At 48.8% G+C, this 13,907-nt stretch overlaps 2 protein-coding genes and 1 long non-coding RNA gene across 15 annotated transcripts in view; 1 reads left to right on the forward strand and 2 right to left on the reverse strand.

Annotated features, from left to right (window-relative positions):
- MACO1 (macoilin 1) overlaps window positions 1–1,395 on the reverse strand; it is a 71,280-nt gene extending 69,885 nt beyond the window's left edge. For 2 of the 3 annotated variants that reach the window (XR_003732180.2, XM_077997422.1), the window contains exon 1: window positions 1,189–1,395. Coding sequence is in view for 2 of the 3 variants with exons in the window: in XM_077997422.1 (XP_077853548.1) it covers window positions 1,189–1,268 (80 nt within the window). In the remaining variant the exon portion in view is untranslated. 3 annotated transcript variants of the gene reach the window in all.
- Window positions 1,396–2,156: 761 nt separating this feature from the next.
- Window positions 2,157–13,907, forward strand: part of RHCE (Rh blood group, CcEe antigens) — a 67,665-nt gene continuing 55,914 nt past the window's right edge. For 7 of the 11 annotated variants that reach the window (XM_077996301.1, XM_077996576.1, XM_015131134.3 and 4 more), the window contains exon 1: window positions 11,139–11,509. In XM_077996301.1, coding sequence (XP_077852427.1) covers window positions 11,362–11,509 — 148 coding nt within the window. In that variant the 5' untranslated portion in view covers window positions 11,139–11,361. 11 annotated transcript variants of the gene reach the window in all.
- Window positions 4,876–7,756, reverse strand: LOC144335190 (uncharacterized). The gene is made up of 2 exons (XR_013405780.1): window positions 7,656–7,756; window positions 4,876–7,219 (listed from the first exon to the last, which is right to left on the reverse strand). It is a non-coding gene; the product is annotated as an uncharacterized LOC144335190 (long non-coding RNA).

Below are 13,907 nucleotides of genomic sequence, written 5' to 3' on the forward strand. Positions count from 1 at the left end.
AACTTGAAGAAAATCCCCAGTGTTTACAACAGTCAGCTGCTTGTGGAAAGCAATCATTCCACATCTGTAAACAAGAGCATGTGCAAGGTGTACAGTTATGTTAAGACAACTTGGGTGTCATCAGCTACCTCACGTATTTCTTGAAATCCCACAGCTAGAAGAGCTAATTGTAAAGCACCATGAGGACTCAATTAAGCCTATATCCACATGCTGAGAATTCTCCTTTGTAAACTAATTACCTCTCCACCGAAATCTGTATCAAGGCAAATACCATTTACAATTAACATTCTGAGAAGAACCAGAAAACAGTCGTACACAAATCGACTTGGGGAAGCTATGATAGTAAGTTGCCCCATGAACCTGTTGTCTTTCTCTACCGGTGGACTGAATTCAACTTCTATTTAAAGGGACACTGCTTTTCTTGCGGATAAAAAAAAAAAGAGAGTTTGGAGAAAATCCTTTTTTAAAAACGTTCAAAGCAAGCTATCTGCTTGGAATTGTCAAAACAGTATTTGCTGAAAAACTGGTCATCAGACCCTTTCGAGTCTGGAGCAGGGCCACAGGGCATGATTTGGGGGTATCAGCTTCAGCCCTCGGTGCCAAGTTTGAGATCCCATATGGGAAGTAGAAGGCGAAAGAAGTGACAGCATGGCTCCAGGCCACTCTGCTGGCAGCTTGGGGGAACGAGGGGCCACAGTGGGCTCTGAACTTTGTCAGCCTCCCCCACCCCCCGCGCTGTGGTCCACGCGCCTCCTGGCTCAGGCCGGCAAACTCCCAAGCCACCGGGGGGCTCGGGGGCCAGAGGCTGCAAGTCAGGGCTCCCGGGAGCGGCCCTCTGGCTGGGCCCAGCGGCACGGCCGGGATGCTTGGGAGCGCCGAGCTGGTTGGGGGGCTCTCCGCCCCTCCCCCCGGCGGGCCCGGCGCTTCCAACGGCGGCGCGGCGGCTCCCTCAGCTAGCGCCCGCCGCGCCCTCCCCACCCGGCCAGGCCGGGCCAGCCCTCGCCACGCCCCGCGCCCCCGGGGGGGACCCCCGGTGGGCCAGCCAGCTGCTCCCGGGCCAGCGCTCCTCAGGGGAGCCCCCGGGGCGGGAGTGCGGCCTAGTCGGGGTTACATAACGGGGCCGGGCCCCTCCGAGCTGGCGGGGGACCGCAGGGCCGGCGCTCGCGGAGTGGGGGCGCAGCCGCTCACCTGCCGTAGATGCCCTCGGTGATCCGGTTCCGCTTTAGGGGGCGGCGGAGCTTACTGCAGTCGGCGTTCCGCCGCTTCATCCTCCCGCTGGGGGGCCGGGTGCCCGCGCCGCCGCCGCCGTCTCTCACCTCAGCCGCCGCCGCCGGCCCGCCCCGCGTCGGGCCTGGACTCTACCCCTGGGGCCGGTCACACAGACATGGAGCCAGCACCCGGGGGGAGGGGGTGGCACGGGGAGGGGGGGCTCGGAGCCTCCTCCGCCTTCGGAAACAAAGAAATGACAATTCCGGGGCCCGCCCGCCCAGCACCAGCCAGCCGCCTGCCCCGCCTCCCCAGCTCCGATGGACGGCCCGCGGGGCCAATCGAGGCCACCGGTAAACCGCTGTCGACCAATCCCAGGGCCCGCTGAGGCAAAACTGCCTCTAGAACCCGCCTCTTTGAAGGACAGAAGAATGCGCCAATCATTATGGTGTCTGGGTCCGCGGCTGAGCCTATCAGAAAGATTTAAATAGAGGCTTATAAATAGGCCCTATAAATATAACATCCTATATTACGCCTTGTTGCGAAGGTATGCTTTATTATTATTGGGTTGCGTTTCACTGTATTGTAATCCCTACTAGAGCATACCGTACGACATGGCATTGTAGGCTCTCGTCTAGCAATGTATGAAATCGGGAGGCCCGGGTTTGCGGCATGTGCGGTGTCTGCGCTGACGTGCGCTTCAGCCAGTCGCGTCATTATGTAAGGAAGCATCCCAGGAACAGCGCTGGGGACCCTTCTGGGGATGCTGGAGAGCTCGGCCAGGCCGGCCGCGTCAGCGCGCACAGGGGGTACGAATGACAAAGCAAACCCCACACGCACACAGACACACACCCTGCCAGCTTCCCGCGACGTGGTGACAGCGCGCCGGCCAATCGGAGGTGGCGACCCCGCCCCGGGTTACGTCACGGGGCGGAGCCGTGGGTGCGCGCGACGTCGCGCAGAGATGCCCAGGGCGTGTGCGGCGGTGCGGCCCGTGCTCCACGTCCGCAGGCTGGGTAGCGCCGTGGGGCCCGCGGGCCCCGAGTCGGCAGGACCCGCCAGGGCACTATCGCGAAGCATCGACCTCCGGGCCGGGCCGGGAGCCTGCTTGGCGGGTCCGGGCTCCTCAAAGGCTGGGACGCGGGACCGGAGACCCTTCACGATTCATACTCATTGAGCGCCGATTTTATGCCAGGCACCGTGCTGGGTAATTTGCGTGTATTTGCTCATTTACTCCTCATAACTCCCCTGCCACGTACGTAGGGCAAAATAACACTTAGAAAAGGCAGCACGGTGTTTTTTTTTTTTTTTTTTAAAGAGAAAAAGAAGTTTATCATTAGAGAAAACTGGGGAAAATATAGGAAAGTGGCCGAAAAGGAGAAAACACCCATGGGTCTCATCACATTAACACAAATACTGTTGACATTTTATTGTATTTGCTTGTTTTCCAATTTTCCCCCATGGATGATAATGTTACTATTGCTATTAAATAGAATAGTGGTCATATACTGTACTTTAATATAAGCATTTTTACATGTTTTAATGCAGCTTTTATAAATATTTCTGAAAAATATAGCAGCATGTCCTATCCAGTAGCTTTACCAGTGTAATCCCTCAACGACAGTGGGGCAGTTAGTCTTCCAATGCATTTGTAAAACTTCCCAGGAAGTAGATGCCATTTTGTTTTGTCCTGGGACACATAGAACTCTCTCTGGCCTGTGATCAGCCCTCCCTTAATCAACATCTACCCCAAGGAGACACTTTAGTTTACACCAAATGCATTGTCCTCAATCATGATTCTGTTACTTTCTCCTGCTCACAAACCTTCAGAGATCTCCCAGTGCCTGGAAGAGAAAACCCATTCTGTTTAGAATGGCATCCAGAACTGGTCCCATTGGTGACCCACCCTCCTTTTCCAGGCTACACCGGGCAAACAAACCTTTTTTCTCACTATCCTTAAATCCACTGCAACCGATCTTTCCTCCCTGCCTCTGCCCCAACACAGCATCCGTGTTAGTGCCGCTTCTGATGTGTGGTTTCTTAGGCAAGGCGTATCCATCCACTTAGGCAAAAAGCTTCTTGGAGATCAAATCTATACCCTGCAGAGATACAGTTCAGAAAAATGGCCAGAGTACTTGCTTTTTCAGACTAGGGCTGAAATTCTAGCTTGGCCACTTACTAGCTTGGACAAGTTACTAAATCTTTCAGAGTCTGTTTCCACTCAGGTTTGTTTTAAGGCTTGGAGGACAATGAGCTTTCAGAGCCAGACAAGCAGTAGGTAACAGAAAGTAACTGCTGTTAGCAGTATACTTGTTTCTCATGCCTTAACTCTACTTCAGCATATTGATCAAGTGGCACTGGGTGGCCAAGAAAACAAATTCTGTGAGCTCAAAGTTTCACCAAGGCCTGCACATCATCGAGAAAGGATATGAACAGAATGCTCTGTGTGGAGCAGCAGAAAATGGCTTCAGCTGCCAAGGCAGATTGGTTCATGGAGGAAGATACAGGTGGGAACCAAATGAAAATGGAAGCTTAAAGGCATTGGGGAGGGCAGGAACAGGTACATGGTAAAGTCCTGGCTTCAGACTCCATGGGAACCCCAGACTTACATATCCCTCATCCCCATGACTGCAGTGTTCCAGATTACCTGGGCCAGAGACTAAGTGGGATGGATAGATGAGTAATCCAAAGAAAAGACGAGAGGCACTGGGGACACATGCCAGCTTTCTGAGGCTCACTGTCTAGCCTACTCTTAAATAGGTTCCTGACAGGGCATCTCATGCTGTGGCAAAAGTGTGGAGTGGCTGGGAGCAATGGAGGGTGTGGCTGAGAGTTACTGTTGAGCTCTAGGACTACATGGAAGCAGAGAATATCTCAGGGTGATGGCCTGAGAAACAATCTGAAGGTCTGGAGGTCTAGGTTCCAATCCCAATTCACATGGCAACTCACCAGTGTCCTTGGTTGAGTCACCAGTCCACCCTGTACCAAGATCTCCTCTGGAGGTGGTGCTTCTAGTTCTATGTTTAGAAGCACATCGTGCTAGCTCCATTTTACAGATGAGAAAACTGAGGCTCAGAGGAAACAAGGTCACATAATAGGTGTGGTAGAGCAATCTAGCTCAAAACACAAGCTGAGCAAAATCTGAGCTGAGCCTTGAGGCCACAGGCATGTGCTGTGGTGCCTGTATATGGCTATTGATGGGTAGAGTTGGGGTGAGGTGGTGGGAATGGCCTTCTTGCCAAGGACCCAAGGATAGGCCAGAGCAGGACTGCCCGTCTCCATACTCTTCCTCTTTCACTCCTCCAGACCCAGCTCTTTTTTCCACGACCCACTCTAGCACAAGCCCTTTTGGCTCCAGCCAAGTGCCAGCCTTTTTCCTCTGAGACCTGAAATGGCCCTTTGGGATTCAGAAGTGGGCTGACCTGACGCAGGCCTCCTGCCACAAGGCCCCAGCTCCCCACACCTTCACCAGTCAGAAAGCAGAGATCAGCAGTGGCCATTTTACAAATGAGTAAAACAAGGAAGGGAAGTAATTTGCCCTTATTCAAAAGACCAAGGCCTACATAGGAATTTAGGCTCGTCCCTCCTTCTGGGACTTTCTGATGAAGGGATTTGCACTTGGGCTTCAGCTGAGCCCAGAACAGCTCTAGAGGCCACGTCATTAAACCCTGTTTCACATATAAGGAAATGGTATTCCCACCTCTGTCAGCCCATTCAATCATGTCAAGCCTACTAGCTGTCTTGAGCTTTGTTCCTGCCCTATAGGAATCACAGAAAAGTCCAAACATTTGGATGGCCACCTCTTACACATGTACCTGTATCCCCTAGAGAAACTTTTTTTTTTTTTTTTTTTTTTTTTTTGAGACAGAGTCTCGCTGTGTCACCCAGGCTGGAGTGCAGTGGTGCATTCTTGGCTCACTGCAACCTCCACCTCCTGGGTTCAGGTGATTCTCCTGCCTCAACTTCCAGAGTAACTGAGACTACAGTTGCATGCCACCGTGCCTGGATAATTTTTGTGTTTTTAGTAGAAATGGGGTTTTGCCATGTTAGCCAGGCTGGTCTCAAACTCCTGACCTTAGGTGATCCACCTGCCTCAGCCTCCCAAAGTGCTGGGGTTACAGGCATGAGCCACCACGCCAGGCCAGAACCATGTTAATGGAAGATATTCACTGTAGTGTTTAGAACAGGGATAGTTTGGAAGAGGACTGACCAAAGACTTTATCACATATCCTTACCATAGAAGTCAGTGTGGCATGGAGGATGATTATACACAGCACTTAATATTGCAGCCACCACTCCAAGTAACAGATACATTTTGTTTTAATCCTCACAAGAATCCTGTGAGATAGAGATTACTGGCACCATATTACAGATGAGGACACTGTGGCCCAGAGGAGTTAAGGCACTTGCCTAAGGTCACATAGAGTAACAGAGTTGGGAATTCAAATCCAGGCAGTCTGCTTTCAGAGCCCGGACTCTTTAACCACCATGTTATAGTGTCGTAGAAAGATTTTCCTGGTTTGGAAACTGCTTATGATATAGAGTTCATGAAAATAGCAAGTTACCAAACTGTATGTGCTGTGTAATCCCATTTTTGTAGGGAGAAAAACAAGGCCTAAATCGACAGAAATAGAAAAACATCTGAAAGGATATACACTCAAAACGTAGTGCTAGTTTTTGGAGAGATTGAAATGGACATTTTATGTTAGCTTTATGCATCTGTATTTTCAAAGGTTTCTATAGTAAACTTGCCAAGCTTGTGTGATAATCATAATTGCTAACATTTATGGAGTGCTTTCTACACATCTGACACTTTATGCACTGCCTTGTTGAATCTTCACAACAACCCAGTGAGATTGACACTCTGATTTTCTGCCTTTCCAGATGAGGAAACAGGCACAGAGACACTGACTGTTTTACCCGAGGTCACACAGCTCATTCCAAAGCCAGAATTTGAACCAGGTTGCCTGACTCCAAAGCTCATGTGTGTTAAATCAATGAATGACTGACTTAGCTGCACTTTAGCCAAACGTGCCCAGAGTAAGGTCACACCCTTGGCATGGACACATTTCCAGGGAGGGACTGGAGGACCTCCTACCTCATTGGTCACGGCCCATGACTGAGCTTGACTCAGGTAGGAGGGCGTGGCAGGTATTCTCAGGGAGTCTGGTTTTTACGGAAAAGTCATGATTACACAGGAAAGCTATGGGCTCTCTGACTCGATTCACCACACCTGCAGGAAGCCTGGCTGCTCAGGCCAGGACACCGTGGTCATAGCAGCAATTGCTCAGCTTTGTTTCCGTAACTCAGGCTGCCAGGCCTGCTGACAAATTTTCACATTTGTAATAACCCTGTGAGGAGACCAGAGCACATCATCTTATTTGACTCATACGGAAATTGAGACTGGGCGATTTAGTAACTTGGGAGGCAGAATTGCAAAGTAATTAGCAACACAAGCCGTGGTGTCAGATGGATCTGGGTTAGGTCCCAGCTCTGCCATTTATTAGCTGTGTGGCTTTGGGTACTCACGCCACCTCTCTGAACAGCAGTTTCCTCTTTTGTAAGTGTAATGATGCCTACACTCACAGGCTTGAGAGGGAGAGCTGATGAAATAACATATGCAAAATGATTGGTTCCATGCTTGGCATTCCAGAAATGGTAGCTATTATTCAGCCAACAAATATTTATTGAGCACCTACTGTGGACTTCCCTGGTGCTGAGGATACAACAGCAACCACAGCAGTCAAAAGTCCCTGTCTTCGTGTTGCTCAGATTCTCATAGGGGAAGGTAGATAATAAACAAATACAAGGCCGGGCGCAGTGGCTCGTGCCTGTAATCCAGTACTTTGCGAGGCCAACATGGGCAAATCACCTGAGGTCAGGAGTTCGAGACCAGCCTAGCCAACATGGCAAAACCCTGTCACTACTAAAAATACAAAAATTAGCCCGGCGTGATGGCTCATGCCTGTAGTCCCAGCTACTTGGGAGGATGAGGAAGGAGAATCGCTTGAACCTAAAAGGCAGAAGTTGCAATGAGCCGAGATCGTGCCACTGCATTCCAGCCTGGGTGACAGAGTAAGACTCCATCTAAAAAAAAAAAAAACCTAAATACACGAGTGAAAATATAGACTTCGTCAGATGCTAGTAAGTGCTGTGACGGAAAGTAAAAGGGGAACACAAGGAACCCTTGTCAATGGGAGCAGAAAGGGGAGTTGATGCTGTCCTTTTAAATAGGGCAGTCAGAGGCCAGGCACAGTGGCTCACACCTATAATCCCAGCACTTTGGGAGGTCGAGGCGGGCGGATCACTTGAAGTCAGGAGTTCAAGACCAGCCTGGCCAACGTGGTGAAACCCCATCTCTACTAAAAATACAAAAACTAGCCAGGTGTGGTGTCACGCGCCTGTAATCCCAGCTACTCAGGAGGCTGAGGCGGGAGAATTGCTTGAACCTGGGAGGTGGCGGTTGCAGTGAGCCGAGACTGTGTCATTGCAGTCCAGCCTGGGCAACAAGAGCCAAACTTCATCTCAAAAAAAAAAAGAAAAAAAATAGGGCAGTCAGGGAAAACTTCCCTGAGAAGGGGATGGTGGAGTACAGATCCAGGGAGGTGAGGTGGGGAGCAAGCCAGTACAGTTGTTCCTTGACTTTCGATGGGGTTATGTCCTGATAAAGCCAAGGTAAGTAGGAAATATTGTAAGTCAAAAATGCATTTAATACACCTAACCTACCGAACATCATAGCTTAACCTCACCTACCTTAAACATGCTTAGAAGACTTACATTAGCCTACAGTTGGGCAAAATCGTCTAACACAAAGCCTATTTCATGATAAAGTATTGAATATCTCATGTAATGTACTGAGTACTCTACGGAAAGTGAAAGACGGAGGCGTGGTGGGATGGGTACTCTAAGTGTGGCTTCTACTGCATGTGTGTTGTTTTTGCGCCATCATAAAGTTGAAAAGCGTTAAGTCAAACCATCGTAAGTCGGAGGCCATCTGTATCTGGTAGGAGGAGTGTTTCAGACAGAGAGAACAGCAGGTGCACAGAGTGCTTTTTTCCCAGCATTTTATTATGAAAAATTTCAAACATCTACCAAAAAATGTTGAAAGACTTGTACGGTGAAAAGCCACACATCTCACAGCTAGAATCAACAATTAACATTTTACTGTATTTGGTTTTCGACTTATCGATCCTAGATCCCTTGTGCTTTCTGTAGCAGGTGACCTGCCTTGAAGATTTAAAGACAGAATATCAGGAACTATAGTCAGATAATGGGGCCTTTTATGAGTCAGAGGGGAAGAGCAAAAACTCCGCTTTTGACAAATCTGTCATAAGAGGCCAACTGCAGGGATACCTCCCTTTCTTAATGAAAGCCTTTCTGTTCTGCGAGGAGCGGGGTCCTCTTGTCAAGCAGTCAGTCCCTGCTGCTTCCTTACTGGGGCAGGATCAGGATGCATAGGGATTTGGAGTGCCTTGGAACCAGCTACCACCCACACTGTTTGCCAGCTGGTAAACATGCCCGTCAGGTACGGGGGTTGGCTTTGCCTGGAAATCTTTAGTGTTCATCTTGCTGACATCTGGTGCCCTCAGGCAGGTAGGTGCAGTTGGCTGCCTGGTTTACAGAGCTTGCACTGGGCCCAGGTTGGCAGGGGTCACATCTATTTATCCCACTGCACAGGGGAGTTCCTTCTCAGGAAACCCAGTTTATAAGAAGTACTGACTGCCAGAAATAGAGCAGAAATCAGAACCAGGAGGCAATTGTGAGAGGAATGGAGACTTCTGACCTCTGGAGATTGGGGTACCCTCCCCCTTACTTGCTGTTGGAGTAGCAGAGGGCTTAGAACCCCACATTCCTAGACTTTCAGAATTGGAAGAAGACTTAAAAGTAATCTAGGCCGGGGGTCCCCAACCTCCAGACTGTGGCCTGTTAGGAACCAGGCCGCACAGCATGAGGGGTAGGCCAGCAGGCATTACCGCCTGAGCTAAGCCTCCTGTCAGATCAGCAGCGGCATTAGATTCTCATGGGGGCACAAACCCTATTGGGAACTGCGCATGAGAGGGATCTAGGTTGTGTGCTCTTTAGGAGAATCTAACTAATGCCTGATGATCTGCAGTGGAACAGTTTCATCCCCAAACCATCCCTCCAACCTCACCCCAGTCTGTGGAAAAATTGTCTTCTACAAAACCCGTCCCTGGTGCCAAAAAGGTCAGGGACTTCTGATCTAGGTTATAGCTTAGTGGTCAAACACCCAGGTCCTGAAGTTAGGCTACCTGGGTTCAAGTCCCAGCTCCACTACTTACTAGCCCTGCGACCTTGAGCAAGTCACTTAGTTTTTCTGTGCCTCAGTTTACTCATTTGTAATATAAGCCTATTAGTACCCATCCTAGTGTCATGAACTAAGTTCATATATGTAAAGTGCTTAGAATGGTGGCCAGCAAGTACTTAATAACAGTTAGCTCTGAAAATGTATAAAGCAAAAGTAACCAATGTTTTGGTGGTTTGCAGCCAACTTTTTTCTATGCATGTGCTAACATATTATTTTATAAGAGTGGGAATATGTTGTATATACTATTATATAACTTGCTTTTTCACTAAACAGTATATCTTCTGTGTCAGTTTTGATAAAAGCATTTTCCTCTTGCTTTTCCTGCATATGTTCAGAACCATCATATTGGTAGCAAGTTACATGTCCTGCAGTTTTCTTAACCAGCCCCCTGCTAGTGGACATTTAGGTTAGTCTCAGTTTTTTCCTTCTGTAAATAAAGCTGCACTTCTTAGTGACAGATGCCAAATGACTAGATGACCTTGGGTATGACCTCTCTGGGTCTTGGTTTCTTCATCTAAAATCAAAATGACAGGACTCTACTGGGTGATTAAAATCTCCTCTGATCTACATAGGAATTGTTTTCAAGACATTTCTGACAAGTAACTATCAGCCTCTGCTTGCATTCCCCTAGTGACAGGGTGCTCAGTACCTCATGAGTATTTATTTCAGTGGACAACTGTAATGGTCAATAAAGTATCCACTTTCCACTTTCCGCCTTCCTGCAGCTCCTGGCCCTGGCTTTGTTCTCTGGGGCTCCACACATTCGGTTTACACTCAGTGGCCAGTGTCTGGGGCCACTGTAGAAAGTAAGGAACCTCTAATTCCTTCCTTTCTTCCTCTTTCATCCCTTCCTCCCTCCCTCCATCCCTCCCTCTATTCCTTCCTTCCTTGACACTTACCATGTACCAGACCTTCCAGACCTTCAGCCAGGCACATGGATAGGAGCCACAGGGGAAGTTGGCTGCAGGGTTAGAAATAAGTCCTCAGCCCCTTAAAGCTCATGCCAGGGGACTGGACTGTCCACCACTGTGGGATGGGGATGCTGAGGCTGGTGGCCTTCCTCAAATGCACTGTAGTGCCCCAGGCAGAGTCCTGGGCTGCCCTGTGAGGAGGTGACCAGAGGTAGGAGCAACTTTACCCTAAGGCTGGATCAGGATCCCTTCCAGGTTTTTACTAGAGCTGAACCCCGGCCTCCTTTCTCTTCCGCCACCCACCCTTAAAGTGCTTAGAAACACATAGATTTAAATATAAATTCAAATGTAAATAATTTCAACTGTGTAACTAGGAGGAGTCAGTTCTACATGGGTCCTATCTGTGTCCTCCCCAGGGCTCAGCTCCATTCTTTGGTTTCATCCATTCTCATTCAATACATTGTTGTTAAGAGCTCACTGGGTGACCTCTCTGTCATGTAGTGAAGTTTTAAAAATAATGCCTTTTCTGAGCTTCGGTTTCCTTATTCATAAAATAGGAGTATTGATCCGTTTCTTGCTTTTCTTACAAGGTTATGGTGAAGATGACTGAAGTCCAGAGTAAAGAAGGATTATGTTTGGGTGTCGAAGGAATAGAATGCCCTCTTTTAAACTGAGCACAGCAGGAACCTATAACAGGAATGCAGCAACTATGGAAAACATACATTTCCTCCCCTCCCCATCATAGTCCCTCTGCTTCCGTGTTAACTCCATAGACAGGCCAGCACAGCCAGCCTTGCAGCCTGAGATAAGGCCTTTGGCGGGTGTCTCCCCTATCGCCCCCTCAAGCCCTCAAGTAAGTGTTGGAGAGAGAGGTGATGCTTGGTGCTGGTGGAACCCCTGCACAGAGACGGACACAGGATGAGCTCTAAGTACCCGCGGTCTGTCCGGTGCTGCCTGCCCCTCTGGGCCCTAACACTGGAAGCAGCTCTCATTCTCCTCTTCTTTTTTTTTACCTACTACGACGCTTCCTTAGAGGATCAAAAGGGGCTCGTGGCGTCCTATCAAGGTGAGGGTTCATTGGAAAAGTGATCACACAGGCAAATAGCAGGGGTAGGGGCGGGGGAGGCCTGTGGTTCTCCAGGGGCACAGATGTTCCTTTCTACAAAATCTCAAGGAAAAGGATTCCCCCATCTTCTTCCATAGATTGCGCCGAAACTCAGCCAACAATGTAAGCTTTCCTTTAGAAGCAGCCTGGATATTCCTCCTTCCGTGAAACCTGCCTTGATTTTTCAGTGCAGTGAGAGGCGTCCTCTTTGGTGTTCCTCAAATTCCCTCTGCCAGATGATCTTCATAATTCTCTGCTTCTCTACTTCCCCTTCTCTCTCCTTAATGGCAAGGAATTTTTTTTTATTTTTAAAAAATTTTTATTTTTATAGATTTAGGGATACAAGCGCAGCTCTCTTATGCAAGCAATTTCATGTTGTTGTTGGGTTTTTGGTTTTTGTTTCCTTTTTGTGGCCTCTTGCTCATTTCTTATTTCTTTTTGAGACAGGGTCTCACTCTGTCGCCCAGGCTGAAGTGCAATGGCATGATCATGGTTCACTGCAGCCTTGACCTCCTGGGCTCAAGCAATCTTCCCACCTCAGCCTCCCAAGTAGCTAGGACCACAGGAGCGCACCACCATGCCTGGCTAATTTTTGTTTTTTTTTTTGGTAGAAATGGGGGTCTCCCTGCGTTGCCCAGACTGGTCTCAAACTCCTGGACACAAGCGATCCTCCAGCATCAGTCTCCCAAAGTGTGGAATTACAGGCGTGAACCTCTGCGCCCGGCTCTCTTGCTCATTTCTATACTACTTTTCTTTTGGAAGCGTCATCCTGTTGCTACCCCCCATCCCCACCCCCACCGACCCCAGCTTTCTTCTCACTTAGGGGCTGGGAAGTCTGCACGCTGTCTGTAAATCCAGAACCAGAAGGTATGGCTGAAGGGGAGGGTAGGGTGATGGTTATTTTATATTCAGCTAAAAATATTCCCAGACTGTGATGAGACAACTGTAAATAAGACAGATGTCCACAATGGTGTGACTTCGCTTTTTTAAAAATATTGAAATGAGTTTCAGACATTTTAGTGGGCTGATACGTTGTTGATAATGGACAGGGCTTCCTTGAAGAACGTCCCTGAGACAAAGCTGAAGCTCGAGCCTGGTTGAGTGCTTGCTTGTTCCCAGGTGGTATTAACGACCAGTTAACTAAAAGCAAAGAGAAGTCATCCTGGGGCCCATGGCAGTGACAAGTAGGACTTAGGGAGGGAAGACCTTATACCATTGAAAGGGCTGGCCCAGAGAGGAGCCCTCAGTGACAGACAAACAAGAGTTGGCACAATTTTAATTCATTTCAATCCAATACAATTCAATGCATTCCATTCATTCAACCATATATGACAGCCAATGTGGGATCCAGACATATGATGATTAGAGCTGATATTTATGAGCACTTACTATGTAGCAGGCACTATTCTAAGGGTTTTACATTGAACCCTCACAACAACCCCATGAGGTGAGTACTGTTATGATCTTCATTTTTCATATGAGGAAACTAGGCATATGGATGTTGAGTAATTTGCCCAAGGTCGCTCAGCTAGCAATAGCACAGCATATTTAAATTTAGCCATCCTGGATTTAGTTTCCTTACACTTAACCATTATGCATCATGGCCCCATTTTACAGTGGGGTTGAGTCATTTGTCATATAACCCAGTAGGTATAGCAGCCACTATTCCAACCCTGTAGATTGACTCTAGGGTCCATGTTCTTTACCCTTGCACCGTGCTACTAACATAGGTACAAAATGTCCTCAGAAACTCACTTTATACAGAAGCTCACAGGAGGGTCCACAACCCAGGCAGGGGAGACGATGGTGTCAGGGAAGGCTTCTGGAGGGAGGTGACTGCCCAACCAGGTCTTGAAGGCTCAGTAGGAGTTACCTATGGGACAAAGGAGGGTCATCCAAGTGAGGGCACAGTGGGTGCCATTGCATGTGCACACACTGGAGCAGACTGAGCCTGGGCTTAACATTGCATTGCCCTGGAGCCTAAAAAGGAAGGCAAGGGGCCAGGCGAGGTGGCTTACATCTGCAATCCCGGCAATTTGGGAGGCGGAGGCTGGAGGATCACCTGAGGTTAGGAGTTCCAGGCCAGCCTGGCCAACATGGCGAAACTCCATCTCTACTGAAATTATAAAAACTAGTCGGGTGTGGTGGCACACATCTGTAATCCCAGCTACTTGGGAGGCCATTTCACTTCAGCCTGGGCGACAGAGCGAGACTTCGTCTCAAAAAGCAAAACAACAAAAACAAAAAACAAAGAAGAAAGCAGGGACTGGGCATGGTGGCTCATGCCTGTAATCCCAAACGCTTTGGGAGGCCAAGTTGGGCAGATCACCTGAGGTCAGGAGTTCGAGACCAGCCTGGA

Source organism: Macaca mulatta, chromosome 1 (assembly GCF_049350105.2).
Source record: "Macaca mulatta isolate MMU2019108-1 chromosome 1, T2T-MMU8v2.0, whole genome shotgun sequence".
Lineage (NCBI taxonomy): Eukaryota > Metazoa > Chordata > Mammalia > Primates > Cercopithecidae > Macaca > Macaca mulatta.